General features: G+C 48.1%; 2 protein-coding genes across 3 annotated transcripts in view; one reads left to right on the top strand and one right to left on the bottom strand.

Annotated features, from left to right (window-relative positions):
- Window positions 1–17,008, bottom strand: part of PDE4B (phosphodiesterase 4B) — a 140,498-nt gene that overhangs the window by 89,251 nt on the left and 34,239 nt on the right. The gene's annotated exons all lie outside the window — the stretch shown is intronic.
- LOC146766722 (uncharacterized) lies at window positions 436–8,439 on the top strand. Of its 2 annotated transcripts, XM_085586109.1 has the most exons (3): window positions 436–1,419; window positions 3,276–3,389; window positions 8,196–8,439. In XM_085586109.1, exons 1-3 carry the CDS (start codon window positions 1,255–1,257, stop codon window positions 8,361–8,363), a joined length of 447 nt encoding a protein of 148 aa, XP_085442235.1. In that variant the 5' UTR covers window positions 436–1,254; the 3' UTR covers window positions 8,364–8,439. The 2 variants fall into 2 exon arrangements, 1 of the variants encoding a protein (XP_085442235.1); XR_014956994.1 differs by lacking the exon at window positions 3,276–3,389.

Genomic DNA, 17,008 nt, shown 5'->3' on the forward strand with positions numbered 1-17,008 from the left:
TGGATGGGGGATGGATGGATGGGGGATGGATGGGGGATGGATGGGGGATGGATGGGGGGATGGATGGGGGGATGGAGGGAGGGATGGAGGGAGGGAGGGAGGGAGGGATGGGGGGATGGAGGGAGGGATGGGGGGATGGAGGGAGGGATGGATGGAGGGAGGGATGGAGGGAGGAATGGGGGATGGAGGGAGGGATGGAGGGATGGGGGGATGGGGGGATGGAGGGATGGATGGGGGGATGGAGGGAGGGATGGATGGGGGATGGATGGATGGATGGATGGGGGATGGAGGGAGGGATGGATGGGGGATGGATGGATGGGGGATGGATGGATAGATGGATGGATGGGGGATGGATGGATGGGAGGATGGATGGATGGATGGATGGATGGAGGGATGCATGGGAGGATGGAGGGATGGATGGGGGATGGATGGATGGATGGGGGGATGGGGGATGGATGGATGGATGGATGGATGGATGGGGGGATGGATGGGAAGCCGCGCTGGATGGGGAATGCCGGCAGCGCTCTGCCCCACCCGCACCTTGCGGGGTGACAAAGGGGAGCCGGTGTCGCCTCCTCCCCTCGGGACACAGGCACCGGAGCGGTCTCCCCTCGCCCGGTTTGTTTGTCTGTCTGTCTGTCTGTTTGTCTGTTTGTTTGCCCCCTGAAGTCTCCAGGCGTTTCACCTTGACAACCAAAGGAAGGGATTTTATCCATCAGCTGCAATCGAAGGTGTCGGGAAAGGGGGATAAAGGGGATTTGTACAGGTGATGGGTTTGATAAATGGGATTTTATAGCGATGGAGAAATGGGATTTCTATAGGTGATGGATAAATGTCACCAGCCGTCAGTGATCCATGACATTCCCTGTTCCCAAAGCAGCAGGAGGGGACAGAGCAGGGGTCACCCAGAGGATCCACAACCCAAGCCTCCCCTCCCTGCATTAACTCCGAGCTGGAAAGGCAGAACGAGGAGCTGCTCCAGCAATTAAGATGCCAAATCCAATCTAAAAATCCAGGGAAGAGGGAGAGTGGCAGTGTCATTCCATCCCCACTCAGACTCCCCAGCTGCTCTGACACATTCAAAGCTCAGGAAAAGCTTTTCCAGACTGGAAAAACCGTGTGGTTCTCTCTTCCGACTGGGAGATGAGACGTAAATCCTTATTTTTATTCTATTGACGTTATGGATAAAGAGATAAAAGACTTTTCTAAAATTAGGGACAAGTTAAAGGTATAAGGAAAATATCAGGATGGAGCATGGATGATCAACATTCCAAGAGTTTGCACCTTTCCTTGGCTTTGCCCCATCTCCACTTTGGTTTGGCAGGAGCCACTTCTACTCTCAGGGGTGAAGAATTCTGTGTAGACCATGGAATTCTGCCTCTTATCCATGGAAAAGGTGCCCAGCATCCATGGATGGAGGTAAATACAAAGATACACACACAGGTCCAAATCATGGAACCATGGAATGGTATCCATGGAACCATGGAATGGTTTGGGATGGAAGGGAATTTAATCCATGGACTCATGGAATGGTTTGGGATGGAAATGAATTTAATCCATGGAATCATGGAATGGTTTGGGATAGAAGTGAACTTAATCCATGGACTCATGGAATGGTTTGGGATGCAAATGAATTTAATCCATGGAATCATGGAATGGTTTGGGATGGAAGCGAACTTAATCCATGGAATCATGGAATGGTTTGGGATGGAAGTGAACTTAAATCCATGGAATCATGGAATGGTTTGGGATGGAAGTGGATTTAATCCATGGAATCATGGAATGGTTTGGGATGGAAGGGGCCTTAAATGCCACCCCATTCCATGGCAGGGACACCTCCCACCGTCCCAGGCTGCTCCAAACCTGGCCCTGGGTACTTCCAGGGATCCAGGGGCAGCCCCAGCTGCCCTGGGAATTCCATCCCAGCCCGTGCCCACCCTCTCAGCCAGGAATTCCTGCCCAATCTCCCATTTAATTCCATTTTCTGGCAGTGGGAAGCCATTCCCTGTGTCCTATCCCTCCACCCCCCACCCTGTGGAATGAACATCTGCCACATTCTCCTCATTGCTCCAAATGAATTCTCTGCTGATTCTGGAGCAGCCACTTCCATGAGCTGTTGGTTTTCCTGACCCCACCACGCTGAGTTTGTGCCTTTTCCCTCCCCATTCCCATTTTCCAGGCATCTCCCTCACAATCCTCCTTTCCCAGCATCCCAAATCTGACATGGGGAACTGCAGGGAGCGTGGCAGTAATCACAGGGAGCTGGGTGGGAAGGACAATAATCATTCCTGGGATTTTCCTCCTGGAGTTTCTTAGAGAGCTCAGTAATAATCCCGAGTGAAAACCCAGGAATTGCAGGATCAACGGGACAGAAATGAATAAAATCCCAGGGCTGGGATCAGAACCCACTGAGTCTCCCTCCCTCCCACTCCCAAATCCCCAAATTGTTCATTTGGATCTCCAGATTCCATGGATTTATTAATTAGCCTTTGCAAGCCGTGCTAACGAGGAGGAGCCTCCTCCCACCGGGGCCATCCTGGCAGCCCCAACACGGATGCTCCTCCAGGGAAACTTCAAACATTTCCTGAAAAATCGCACAGAAAGTGGAAAAGCAGCCCGGAATGGGCTTTTTTCCCACATCTTTGAGCAAAGTTACATAAGGCAGCCCCTGCTCTCCTCTGCCTTGAAACTCTGCAGGCCCCAGTGCTCGGGCACCTTCATCCCCCAGGAGCAGCAGGGAAGGCTCAGGAATGTTCCCTGTCCTCACAGCAGCCTGAAAAACACCCGCGGATATTTTGGGAATTTTGAGACAAACCAGAAGCACAGAATATAAAAATAAGTTTATTCCGTGCTCTGCCTTCCCAGATTTAAGACCTACAATGATTCAACGTCGAGGTTTTCACCTCAGGTAATGGGGTTTCACCCCAGATAAAGAAATCCTAAATATGTTTCCAGGGATATTTTTCTTCCCCCTCATTGCTAATTATGGAATAATGAGGATAATACACAACCACCCCAGCTGATCACCAAAAACCACCCCAGAAGGAGCTTCCCCCGTGCTGCTCCTGGCATTTCATTGTTTTTTTTTCCTCGGCAGCATCGACCCTTTCCCAGCTGCTGAAATTCCTGGGCTTTGTGCCATTCATGGCTTTGGGAAGGCTGCGGCTGCTGGGGCTCCTGAGCAGCTTTTCATTCATCCCTCCTTGCTGGCCACGCTGATTGAGGATGATGAAATCCTGATCTGCAATTCTAATTCCCTTCTTTTTCCTGAACAGGCTGCCCAAGAGCTCCAGGAATATTATTTTTCCAACCCTCACAACAAGCACCATTCTCCACCAAGTCCTGAACAATACACTGATCCCAGATCCCGGAGTGCAGACACACTCACGGTATTTAGCTCACAAACCCGGATTTTCAGATGAGCTATTTTTTGTCTGACATTTGGGAATTCTATCCAGCCAATGATGAGCTGTACCAAGAGCAGGGTGGCTCGAAACCTGCAGGAGATTCGGTGTGCCAGGTGCTGCATCCTTAAATCCTGGAATCCTGCAATGGTTTGGGTGGGAACGGAACTGAAAGCCCATCCAGGGCCACCTCCCACTGTGCCAGGAGCTCCAAACCCACCCAGCCTGGCCTTGGGCACTGCCAGGATCCAGGGGCAGCCACTGCTGCTCTGGGAATTCCATCCCAGCCCCTGAACACCCTCCCAGCCAGGAATTCCTTCCCAATATTCCGCCTAAATTTAAATTATTCCAGCTCCCAGCCATTCCCTGTGTCCTGTCCCTCCCTGCCTTGTCCCCAGCCCCTCTCCAGGCCCTGCCAGGGGCTCTGAGCTCTCCCTGGATCCTTCTCCTCTCCAGGGGAACATTCCCAGGGGCTCTGAGCTCTCCCTGGATCCTTCTCCTCTCCAGGGGAACATTCCCAGGGGCTCTGAGCTCTCCTGGATCCTTCTCCTCTCCAGGGGAACATTCCCAGGGGCTCTGAGCTCTCCCTGGATCCTTCTCCTCTCCAGGGGAACATTCCCAGGGGCTCTGAGCTCTCCCTGGATCCTTCTCCTCTCCAGGGGAGCCCCCCCAGCTCTCCCAGCCTGGCTCCAGAGGGGCTCCAGGACCTCCTCTGGACTTATTCCAGAAAGTTCCTCTCATCTTCCAGAGCTCTGGATAAAATCCCTTAGGAGATAGCAGAAGCACTTGACATTTTCCAAAAATGGGCTCCCCAAAAGTCATTTCCCAGCGGGAATTTGCCATTTCTGGAGCGCTGCTCTGAACCCACCCCGACCTGTGCTCCACAAATCCAACCCCAAAGTGCCCCCAGGAGCTTCCACCCTCCCCAGGCAGACACCTCACCTCCATCCTCACCAGCACTTCCCTTCCCAGCTTCCCAGAAACAAAATCCCATTTTCCGGCGGGGAACGCTCTATCCCAGGAATCCAGTGTGGAAGGGAAGAGTTCCCAAGGAAACCCTTCACCCACAGGGGCCAAACTGGGAGCCAGAGCCTCAGACTGGGGTGGGGGGCAGGACAGAGGCAGGAAAAGCTGGAGCAGGAGCAGAGGGGAGGAAAACACAGGAAAAAAAGAAGGAAAATCATCTCATCCCTGCAAAGTTCCTGAAGAGTTTCCAACAAAATGACTCAACGGCGGCAGCTGCTCCGTGCAGAGGGGTCTGGGGCTCGCTGAGCTGGCAATTAATGAATGTTTGGATCTATTTTCCATCAACACCAGCTCTGCTGACACCCTTCCAGCCCACACTGATGGAGCACGGAGAGCCCGGGGCTGGGAATGAGCAGCTCCCAGCAGATCCCCAGGTTCCCATCTGGATTAAATCCTGACCTCCCGTTTTACTGCTCCTTCGGAGAGCTGGAATTGTACTTTGGCTCCTCCCAGCCCCTGGAGCTTTCACAGTTTGAGGAGAAGCTGCTACAGGGATGTGAGCTCCCAGCAGGGAAGCGATTCCAGGAGCAGAAACAGCCACAAACTTTGGGGCTCAAATGAAGTTTCTCTGGTGCTCCACCCCTCTGGGATGCAGATATTCCCTAGGCAGGGAAGGAGCAGTGCTGGCTGCTCCCTCCCTGGATGAAATGAAGGGAAACAACAGGGGGAAAGTGCTGGAATTCATGGAATCACCGAGGTTGGAAAAGCCCTTCAAGGCCATTGAGTCCCAGCTCTGCCCAACCCCTGCCTTGTCCTGGAGTGTCACCTCCAGGAATTGCCTGGACACCTCTGGGATGGGGACTCCAGCCCTTTCCATGGAGAAATTCCTGCTGATGACCAACCTGAGCCGTTCCCTGTCCTCCTGTCCCTGTTCCTGGAGCAGAGCCCGACCCCCCGGCTGTCCCCTCCTGGCAGGAGCTGTGAGAGCCACAAGGTCCCCCCTGAGCCTCTTCTGCTCCAGCTGCAAATTCCCTGTGGATCAGAACCCCTGTGGGCACACTGATGGTCCAGGATGAGCCATCTCTCCTATCCAGCATCCTGAGGCTTCCCAAGCTCTCCAAGCTCTGCCTGCAGGTCCCTCTCCACCAGGGAACCCCTCTGGAAAAGCCAAAGGAATGCCCGGTGCTGGAATTCTGTTCCCTTTTCCAGGCCAGGAGGGAAGCTGAGCCCCTGGAGGCTCCTGGATGAGTAAGAAACGCCCAGGTGCATCCAAAGCTGCACTTGGATCCAGAGCCTGACACAAAGATCTGGATCTCCAGGAGCAGGATGGGGGTGGGAATGCCCTGAGCATCTCCAAACCTCCCTGGTTTCCCTGCACCTCCTCCTCTGCGCTGATTTATCCGGGAACAAAATCACTGCCTCTGGAATAGGTCATAATATTATGACTTATAACCCCCACAGTTTTTTGTTTTCCCTGTCTCCAAGCCCTGAAGCTGCAGCTCTCCAGAGCTTTCCCATCTCCTGGAGAGAAGCAAGGCTGGAATTTTTACACATTTTGTGTTAAAACAAGCAGCTGACAATTCGGGAGCGCCACTTAAGGAGCGATTTCCTGCCAGGAGCCGGGGAAAGCAGCACTTCCCTCGGATTGCTCCTTTCTGCTCTCCCCTAATGCTCATTCCCATCATCCCTCAAGTTCCTTGGAGCACAAATCCATCGGCATGGAAATATTTCACAACGTTCCCCAGATTTTGTGGCGGGGAGGAAGCCCCGGGACAGCCAGGGAAGTTTAATCCCGTTTTCCACAGGTTTCCTCACTGAAAGCTCCACACCCACCACAGCCGTGCTGAATTCCCAGGTGAATTCCTGGGAGGAGATCCCAGATCTTTGTTGATGGCCACCAGCAGCTCCTGCTGTCCCCTCTGCCCCATCCCCAGGTGTCCCACCCAAAGGAAAGCTGGGAACACGAGGAGCCTTGGGCAGGACAGACGGAAGGGACAGGACAGATGGAAGGGACAGGACAGATCCCATCGCCGGCCAGGGCCGTGCACAAACCACCAGCGGGCTGGGGCTGCCGGGGAACATCTCCAGCTGTTTGGTTTGTAGCATCAGCCTCATTCCACGGTCATGGCAACGGGAAGATTTCAGCAGCTCACATCCAGGCAGCACACCCAGAACTGAATGTCAGAACGGCCTGTAAAAGCTTTTTCACCAACCACACAAAGCAAAAGCGTATTGACAGTAGTTCTAGCCAATCACTCAATACACAGACCTTTGCTTAAAACCATTTTTGCCTATTTTGAATACAATACTTGCTTGCAAACCTCAAGACACAATGCGCACAGCTCCATTATTAAGCTTAGAACTTCCCAATATCTCACTTTTGTGCAGCTTGGGGAGTTATTCTACCCAAGTGTTAATACACAGACCATTGTTCTCCTTGTCCTTTCCTTTTCCTTCTTGCATAATCTTTCTGCTGACAAATGTCAGAGCTACTGCTTAGCTCTGCTCGCCATCCTGCTGCCTCCGAGGCCTGCCTTTTGATTTTAGGGAATCCCACACAATCCCAAGGACAAAGCTCTTCATCCCCCTTCAGCAAACTCTGCAAGCCCGGGTCTTCACTCCAGAGCAGCTCTGAATCCCTGAGGAGCTGGGGATCTTCAGCTTCCCAAACCCCTTCTGATGACGAAAGGAGCAAAAAGATGGGAAAGCCAAGGAACGTTGGGATTGGAAACCAAGGAAACTTGGGATTGGAAACCAAGGAAATTTGGGATTGGAGAGCCAAGGAACCTTGGGACTGGAAACCAAGGAAACTTGGGATTGGAGAGCCAAGGAGCCTTGGGATTGGAAACCAAGGAACGTTGGGGTTGGAAACCAAGGAACCTTGGGGTTGGAAAGCCAAGGAACCTTGGGATAGGAAAGCCAAAGAACCTTGGGATTGGAAGCCAAGGAACCTTGGGATTGGAAACCAAGGAAACTTGGGATTGGAAGCCAAGGAACCTTGGGATTGGAAACCAAGGAAACTTGGGATTGGAAAGCCAAGGAACCTTGGGATTGGAAAGCCAAGGAACCTTGGGACTGGAACGCCAAGGAACATTGGGATTGTAAGCCAAGGGAATTTGGGATTGGAGAGCCAAGGAACATTGGGATTGGAAAGCCAAGGAACGTTGGGATAGGAAAGCCAAGGAACGTTGGGATTGGAAACCAAGGAACCTTGGGACTGGAACGCCAAGGAACATTGGGATTGTAAACCAAGAGAACTTGGGATTGGAGAGCCAAGGAACATTGGGATTTGAAACCAAGGAACATTGGGATTGGAAACCAAGGAACGTTGGGATTCAGCTTCCCAGATCCTCTGGAGGATGAGGCTGGATGAGGCTGGAGCCACCTGGGCTGGTGGAGGATGTCCCTGCCCATGGAATGCCAGCTGAGGTCCCTCCCAGCCCAAACCTGGCTGCAATTCTGGGATCATTCCCTGAGCCACTGAAGCTCCCCTGTCAATTCCAAACCAGCTCCTCCTGACAGTGGGATATTTTGGAAGGAATTGGAGATGAGATTTTTGAGTTGATTTTTCATTTTTTTGTTGTTTTTTTCATTGAACTTTTTGATTTTTTAAAATGTTAGTTTATTTTTTTTATATAGGCAGGAAGGGTGAGTATGGTTCATATTGCTATAGTATGGTTCAGAAGGTTTTCAGACTTTTAGCTGTAAGATTTTTTTAAAGAGTTATTGACTAATAAAATAGTGTTAATAAGGATATTTATATTTTTTACTTAATTTTCTAATATTTTATTTTATGGGCTTATATTATAGTGTAAGTTTTTTTAGGAGGAGGAGAAGGAGAAGAAGAAGAATAAGAAGAAGAAGCAGAAGAAGCAGAAGAAGAAGAAGAAGAAGAAGAAGAAGATGATGATGAAGAAGAAGAAGATGATGATGATGATGATGATGATGATGATGATGATGATGATGTCAGGGTGTGTGTGTGCCTCTGCCTGAGCTGTGAGCAAACCACAGCAGCCCAAGGAGAAAATCTTTGAGATAACTTGCAATAAACTGCCTTGGGACCCAACAACAGAGACTGCAGAGATTTCTTTGGAAGCTCGGGTGGGAGGAGAGACTTTCCCAGCACACGGAGCCACCCCTGACCCGGGGTGAGCTCTGTCCCTGCCCTCCCTGGGAATGGAGGCACGTTTCTTTCCTTGGAAACAAAACCTCCCAACCTGCAGCACCCACTGTCCTCAGGAAAACAAAACTCTCCAATCCAACCCAAGGCCTGGCTATTTTTAGCCCCCGAGATGTGAAATCCCAACTGTTTTATTAGGAATAAAACCCGAGGAAAACACGCTTATCTCGATTATTGGAGGAGGAAATCTTTGTAGCCACCCAAACAATAAACCCACGGAATCGTGCTGAGGAAAAGAACTGCCTGGCCTTTGGAAAGCAAAATAATTTGGAATATTTGGATTCTGGGATGCTCTGAGCCAGGGTCGAAAGATAAACTTGAGGTGACAAAGCTGAGACAATCAAAGAAAACCTGCAGGTGAAAAATCAGGAGGAAAAATGGATTAATTCTCTGGAGGTTGGACTTGATCCTGGAGCTCTTTTCCAACCCTAATGATTCTGGGATGACGGAATTAGATCAAGGAATTGGAGAGTTTAATTGAAAATACATTGGCCAATCCTTTGTGCTGATGAAACCTTGATGGCTTTCCTGGAGAAAACCTCTGCAGCATTGCAATTAAAGAGATGCCAAAGGAATTCTATTTAAAAATCACCTAAAAAGATTGATTTGGAAGAATGTACCCTGAAATTTAAAAGAAATCACTCTGAATTTTAAAAGAATTCACCCTGAAGTTTGAAAGAATTCACCCTGAAATTCTACTGTGAAGTTGCTGTTTCCTCCAAAGAAGAAATATCAAAAATCATGGAATTATTTCTTCTCTAAATCCATAATTTTGAATCATTCTCCAGCTCCACTGTTGGGTTTGATCCTTGGATACTTTCCTAAATTCCAGGGTAGTTTTGCTGTGCACTGAGCAGATCATCAAACATTTCTGTTAAATTTGACTGTTGGGCTGCTCGGGGAAATAAAACATTAAAAACAAATGTATCAAATTAAAAAGCAGATGAAAAACAAGAGTTACAAAATCGTAACTCTGTGTTCCACACAGCAAAAAAGAACCCGGGAGTGAAATTCTTCCACAGCCCCCAAGTTTTATTTGTTCTCTGGAGATTCTTCCCTTGGATTTGGATGGATTTTCCTTTTCCTTGTATAAATGTTTGGAAATGAGGAAGATTTATCCTCTGCCTGTCACGTTTTTGGATTAAACATCGCGTTTTAGGGGTTATTTTTTTCCACCATAAATAGAGGAATTTGCAATCAAAGGAAGCATCCTGACATTTTGAGTTGGAGCAGTTGAGGTGAAGCACAGGGCAGGGAAATTTCATCTTTTATGGATAAAGATGATTATGCTTGATGTTAAAAATAAGCTTACATTTCTTGTTAAACAGAGTTTTAATCTCTTCATCACCAAAGAAGTGCCCTGGGAACCATCCCAGCTACTGAGAGGAATCAAACCTGGAATGACCATTTGAAGATACAAAACTCTACTGAAATTCTCTTTTTTTTTTTGAGCTGCTGGAATGTCAGGAATTCCCACGGGATCTGTTGTGCCATGGATGACCTCATCTGGAAGTCAGATAAAACCACGGAGATGCAGGGAAGGGAAAAGGGGATCCTGGAAGAACAAAACCGGGATCAGTTTGGCTCAGTTCAGCCACTGGAATTTCGGATTCCTTCTGAAATATCAGGAAAAATTCCAGCCCCAGAGGAGCTGGAGCAGCTCCCCAGGGAATGGGCACACCCCCAAACTCCTGAGTTTGGAGAACGTTCTCAAGGAGGGATTTTGGGATTGTCCTGTAGGGCAGGAGTTGGATCAGTGATCCCTGCACGTCCTTCACCTCAGGATATTCCACCGTTTCATGATTCTCGCACATATTCCACAAAAAAATCCCAAATTTTTCCAACAACTCCCCCAAAAATCTCCAATGGGGAGCTCTGAAACCTCCAAGGCTCTGCCACTCCAAGGAGCAATTCCAGGGGGGAGCAGCCTCAGCTGCAAAAGTATTCCTGAATTTGGGAGAACAAACACTTGGCTTGAGCCTGGTTTTTTTTTTCCCAAGTTTTCCACATGAGGAACTCACCTAGAAAAGCCCAATATTGGTGTGTTTACACATGAAAACTGGGAAAACCCAGCTTTTAGGCCAGGGAACGTTTATTTTTTGGGGGATTTGGAGAGCAACTGGAAACTGGTCTGGAAATAGGATCAAATAATCAAAATCAGAATCAAATTAGTCAGAATCAGATTCCGATTAACAAAATCAGATCCCAATAAATGCAATCAGAAGGAAACAAATGGGATGGGGTCCCTCCCCAAGGAAAGAGCCACCTCTGGATTAATGAGCTGCTAATTGGACACGACAAGAATTCCACCCAGGGGGCTTCCAGTGGCCTAATGAGCCTGAGGGGGGTAATTAATTAATTAACCTCCTGCAGCCCCTCCCTGCCATTGCAGCTGCCATTAATAATTCAGTTTGTTGGACAAAGCTACCTTGAGATGGATTTTAGTCCCAATTTTCATGAGGAAAAAACAGAAAAGGGGAATTCGTTGTGTTTTCAGCTGGTTTGCTCCCATTTTTAACTCTGAGGGAAGCTAATTAATCTAATTACCTTTGACTCCAATTAAATCCTGTTGGAATATCATGGAATGGGTTGGTTTGGAAGGACCCTGAAGCTCCATTCCCACCCCAGGGACCTTCCACTGTCCCAGGGTGTTCCAGCCTGGCCTTACAGGGATCCAGGGGCAGCCCCAGCTGCTCTGGGAATTCCATCCCAAAATCCCATTTAACCCTTCACGTTAAAGCCTATCCCTGGAAATCTGCCTCAGGAAGGCTGAAAATTAGGGATTGATCCATCAGGAATGGTTGGAGATGTGGCCAAAAGCAACTGCTGGGATTTTAAGGAAAATTCCCGTTTTCCTAAAAAATGATCCCACAGAATGGGATCCATGACAGCACTGGAACACTGGTTAATAAATTCCACTTTTCCACATTTAATTCCAAATTTCCCCACCCACATCCACGAAATCCAGCTCTTCCCGCATCCTTTAAAGGCCTGGCTTTGCTAATTACCCTGGCAGCTCGTTAGGGAGTTAATTAGGAATTTTACCCAGCTAAACGCTGTAATTTACAATTACAATGTCCATAACATCCATCCATAACACGCTGTTCTTAGTACATAAAATGTGCCATGAATATTCAAAATATTCCTGGGAGCAGCTCCTAAAATGGATGGAATTCCAGGAAACTCCATCAAAGGAACTGATTTGCATCCATCTGCAGCTCCCCTTTCCCAGGAATGTGGTTCACCTGCCTCAGGCTCTGTTTCTGCATCCATCCAAAACCTCTGGATGTAATTCCCACCCCATTTCTGTGGGATCCACGAATTTGGTTTCTCCAGCCTGGCAGAAAGCTCCAGGATCCCATGGAATCTGTTAATTCCCAAAGTTTGGGATGATTTGCTGCCCTTTGAGCAGGAATTTTCAGTTAAATCTAAATAAAATCTTCAGTTAAACTCAAGAATAAACTGTAAACTCTTCTGCTTTTTGTTGGTGACAATTTCATGGCATTAAATGAATATTTTATATTAATTATTCCAAATAATGGAATTCCAGGTAAAATGATGGAAACCACACTCAAGGAAAGCATCTAAACAACTTCCAAACCCCAAACCCTGCTCTTTTATCACAAAGTTCTTTTCCAAAGGAATTTAGAACCAAATCATTGGATGTGAACTGGGAAGTGGGAGGTAAAACCAGGATTAAACAACACTTCCATACTTTTAATAAATTTTGTATTTTATGGGAAAGCACAAATAGTCAATTCCAAAACCAATGTCTAAAATGAATTTAGAGCCTTTTCCAGAGGCAAACCCCATCCCAAAATCCCACCTACATGCAGATCCCTTGCCTGGTCACTCAGGTAAGAGCGCAAAACCAAAATTCCTCATTATTTTTTGGGATTCCAGGTGGGTTTGCTCCCGGTTCCTGCTGCATTTGGGAGGCTCCAGCTCCGGGTGGGAGGCAGCAAATGGAATTGTGAAGCTTCTGTGCAAACAGAACACAAAGGAATGGAAACCACGGCAGGGATGAAGTGCAGGAGCTTTTTTTTCCCGGTGTTTTTCCAAGAGGGGATCAGTTCCCAGAGGAATAAAAGTCTCTTGGATGACAATTTTAATTTGGGAAGATCCTTGGAGTTTCTTGCCAGGATTGGGGTGATTTCCAGGCTGTTGGGATGGGTTATTTGTGACTTTGGGGTCCCCATCCCTGGCAGTGTCCAAGGCCAGACTGGAGAAGGTTTGGAGCAGCTTGGGATAGAGGAAGGTGGGGCAGGGGTGGAACAGGATGGGATTAAATTTCAATTGGAATTAAATTCTAATTGCTTCAACCCAAACCATTCTGGAATTTTGTGAAGAGACTCGATGGTCTTGGAGGGCTTTTCCAGCCTCGGTGATCCTGGGATTCTGGAATTCACAGACAACTCTGGACTAAACCAGGAATTTGGGAAGCAATTCCCAGTTCCAGGGGCAGGTTTGAGCTCTTGTCATCCCCCCAGCCCTGCTGACATCCCAGCCTGCTCCATCTCCTGCTGCTCCACATTTTCTGCCAGCCCCCACAGCCGTGGATCCTCCAGCTCCTGGTTTTCCTCTGCTCCGTCATCCTCAGCTTTTCCTGGATCCTCTCACTTCCCCCTTCCTCTTGCTCCAGCACATCTGCTCTGTAGTAATTCCCATTTTCCCCTCATTTCCAAATTTAACCAGGGAGTATTCCCGGCTTTAAGGCTGGGTGGGGCTTGGAGCAGTCTGGGACAGTGGGAAGGTGTCAGTGCCCATGGGATCATCCTCGAGGTCCTTCCCAACCCACAACATTCCAGGGTTCTGTGATTCCAGCCAGGGATTAACTCCATAAATCCAAGTACAGATAGAAGCAATTTCAATCCAAGTCACAAAAACCAGACATTCCTGATGCCACTAAAAAAAGGGGGGGAAATATCCTGGAATGAAAAAAAAATATATATTAATTTTTTTTTTTTTTTTTTGCCTCCACAGCCTGATTGTTTCCTGCTGAAAAGGAGTTTGCACATTCCTGTTTCTGGAATTCCCAAATCCCCAGCAAGGTCTCACCCTCAATTTGCATGGAAAAAAGCTTTAAAAGAGTAGAATATAATTATATCTAGTCTGAAAAAGCAGCAATTGTTTCATAGCTGCCAAAACAATCCCATTCCTTCTTAAATGCCATTTTTCCTGCCTTAATGGACTTGTTTTCCTTCAGTCTGACAAGTTTTACCTTCAATTAGCAGGAATTTTAATTGATGGAATGTTTAATGTGGTATTGAGGTACTTATTTATATCACACTAAATATTTATCAGCTCCCATGCTGATGAAGGGAACCAGAGCAGGAAGACAGAGCACAGAAAGGAAAAGCTGTGGGGATAAATCAGGAAAAATATTGGATTTGTTGGGAATAACGGAGATCTAATGTAAGGAATGATGCAGAGCAGGATCTGGAAGTGAGGTCAGCTCTGAACCTTCAAATCGAAAAAGGGAATTATGAAAAACTCCCTGGAGTCTGGTACAGAAAAACGGACAAAAAGCCAAAAAAGCCAAAAAAAATCAGCTTTTACGAGTATTTAGCTAGAAACAGAAGAAATCCATTCCATGGCAGGGGTGGGGCTGGATGGGCTTTAAGGTCCCTTCCAGCCAAATCATTCCATGATTCCTTGATTCCATGATTCCACGTTGGAAGGGGCCTTCAAGCCCATCCCATTCCAAACCCAGACTCTTCCACGGGGATTTGGATTTTCCAGGGGTTTTCCTCTGGACCATTCATTCCACCAGATTCCTAAACCCATTTCAAGGCTCCTGTGAAAGCTCCACTGCTCCCAAACCATCCAGGGAAAAGCTTGGAATGATTTCCAGGCTGGCAGTTGGGATGGGTTCTTTGGGAATTTGGGGATTTTTCAAAAAAGAGGTTGTGGGCTCCCCTGGATTGAGCAGGAATTTTCAGTTCCATCTAAATAAAATCTTCAGTCAAACTCAAGAATAAACTGTAACCTCTTCTACATTTTGGAAGTGTCCCAGGCCAGTGGAAGGTGTCCAGGGAGGAACAAAATGGGCTTGAAGGTCCCTCCAACCCAAACCAGTCTGGGATTCTGGGATTTGAGGTTTGAGCATCCGAATCACTCCTGAAACAACAAAGGATCCCTTCTCCCATCATTTCTCTGGAGGGATTTCTGATTTCTGCCCAAAACATCCCCAGCAACTGCAGCCCGGGAGGTTCTCAGATGAGGAATAAAGGATTTAAAATCAGAAGAATTCAAGACCAACTTCAGCTCCTCCTGGACCAACTCCAACCTGAGGAACTCCCTGTGCCCCCAGAGCTGTCCCAGCTTGGTGATTCCTTTACCAAGCCATTAAAATCCTAGAAAACACTAAAAATCCTACCAAAAAACTCCCTAAATTCCAGAAGGAAAAGGTAAATTTTTGACCTGTTTTTCATGGACAATTAATGTGGCTCAGCTACTTGTCAGTGGGAAAAAAGCTGTGCAAATGATGCAAATCCTGTATCTTTTTTTTAGGTAAACGCTATTCCAGACTTTTCCTTACCAAATAGGAATGCTATTAAAACAGAGTCTTGATTACACCAAGAATTTTAATTAAAACGCCACAATTATTTTCAACTGGACCAGAAACTTGTTTAGGGGAAAGCCATAAGAATTCTTTTCTTAAGGAATAAAAAGCTTGAAATGTCCGTGTTTCCATGGAGACAACCTCTATCCTTTCATGCTTCCCAATCTATCCTGGGCAATCAATACTTTATGGTAATTGTTTCCATGGAAATTGCAACCAGAATAATCCTCTTTTTCCATAGAAAAGCAACAAGAAAACAACTTGGGGAAGGCAGAGTGGGTCTGCAGCAGTGACAGCACAACGAGCTCAGGGATCTTGAGGAGAAGAATTCAAAATTTGGGTTTGATTAACCCAGTTCAGTAGTTTTTGGGGAATTTCATAGGGAATGTGAGGATGAGGATGGCAAGCTGGGTTTGTCCAGCACTGGGATCAATCCTGTGCTTCCAAGTTCAGAGGAACCACTCCAGGGTGGAGAGGGACAGGAGTGAGACGGTGCCAGAACAGAACTCGGGGACAAAGGAATGTCACAACCAGGAAATCATGGAATGTGGGAGGAGCCACAGGGATCACAGATCCAGCTCCTGGCCCTGCACAGACACCCCAACAATCCCACCCTGTGCCTGCTTTCCAAATGCTCCTGAAGCTCCGGCAGCCTTGGGAACGGGATCATTCCCTGGGGATCCGTTCAGTGCCCCTCCAGCCCCTCGTGCCAACATCCCACCTGAGCTGTCCTGGCCCAGGAAATTCCCTGGATCCTGTCCTTGCCCAGGAGAGGCAACACAGGCCCCTGGGCCTCCATTCCTCCTCCAGCACCCAGAGCTGGGGAAAGCAGGGCTGGTTCCCAGCCTGGAGCTGCATCCGAGCTGCTCATCCCGAGGATGTGCAGGGATCTGGGGGTCCCCCGTGGAGCACCACAGGGAACAGCCCCGAGCCCGTCAGCTCAGTCATTACCTTTCAGAAATGATAATTAAAGGCTCCTCAGCATTTCAACTAAAATCGTAAAATCGAACGAGAATGTCAAGTTCACCCTTCACATGGAATTCCAGCCCCAGTCGATTGTGGAAAAGTTCCAACGCGACCATGAAAAGTTTAAATTTATGCCAAGAGAACTCCCCACCAAAGCTTTTCCACACTTTGGGAAAAGGTAATTCCAGGTGAAACAAATGCCATCAAAATTAGCAATTAACAGCCGGATCAAAAGAGAATTACTTGGAATACTTCAGGAAAATCCTGCATTAGGAGTGTTTGAGCACTTTCAGATGGTTTTCCATGAGAAGCAGGAGAGGAGCAGGATGGGAATTCGTTTTGTTGATGATGGATTTGATTACAGGAGATTCAAAAGCATTCCAGGAGTGCTGATCCCACGGCAGCTCCCAGCAAACCCCTGCCAGGAAAAGGCAGCAGCTCAGGAACTCCAGGATCCATCCCCGGCTGTTGTGAACACTCACATTTGTTTTCCAGGTAAAAAATCCAGGAAAAAAAATGGAATGTGACACTGCCTGCTTCAGCTGTGCAGCATGGAATCTGGGAATGGGTTGGGATGGACCTTAAATCCCATTCCCCATGGCAGGGCCACCTCCCACTGTGCCAGGCTGCTCCAAACCCACCCAGCCTGGCCTTGGGCACTGCCAGGGATCAGGGGCAGCCACGGCTGCTCTGGGAATTCTATTCCACAGCCTGTCCACCCTCTGAGCCAGGAATTGCTTCCCAAAATCCCATCCCATTTGTCACTGGGAAGCCATTCCCCTTGTCCTGTCGTTCCTTGTCCCTCTCCAGCTCTCCTGGAGCCCCTCCAGGCCCTGCCAGGAGCTCTGAGCTCTGCCTGGATCCTTCTCCTCTCCAGCCTGGAAGTTCAATCCCTGTGGAATCTCAGGTGACAGAGATGGTGACAGC

This window comes from Lonchura striata, chromosome 8 (assembly GCF_050655825.1).
Source record: "Lonchura striata isolate lonStrDom1 chromosome 8, ASM5065582v1, whole genome shotgun sequence".
Taxonomy (NCBI): Eukaryota; Metazoa; Chordata; class Aves; order Passeriformes; family Estrildidae; genus Lonchura; species Lonchura striata.

What these genes read in the sequence shown, in the direction of transcription:
- LOC146766722 (XM_085586109.1), top strand. Translation starts at nt 1,255, where the DNA reads ATGGATGATCAACATTCCAAGAGTTTGCACCTTTCCTTGGCTTTGCCC. An exon ending in CCCAGCATCCATGGATGGAG is followed by an intron (nt 1,420 to 3,275) that starts GTAAATACAAAG and finishes TTTCCTGAACAG; the next exon opens with GCTGCCCAAGAGCTCCAGGA. An exon ending in GGAGTGCAGACACACTCACG is followed by an intron (nt 3,390 to 8,195) that starts GTATTTAGCTCA and finishes AAGTTTTTTTAG; the next exon opens with GAGGAGGAGAAGGAGAAGAA.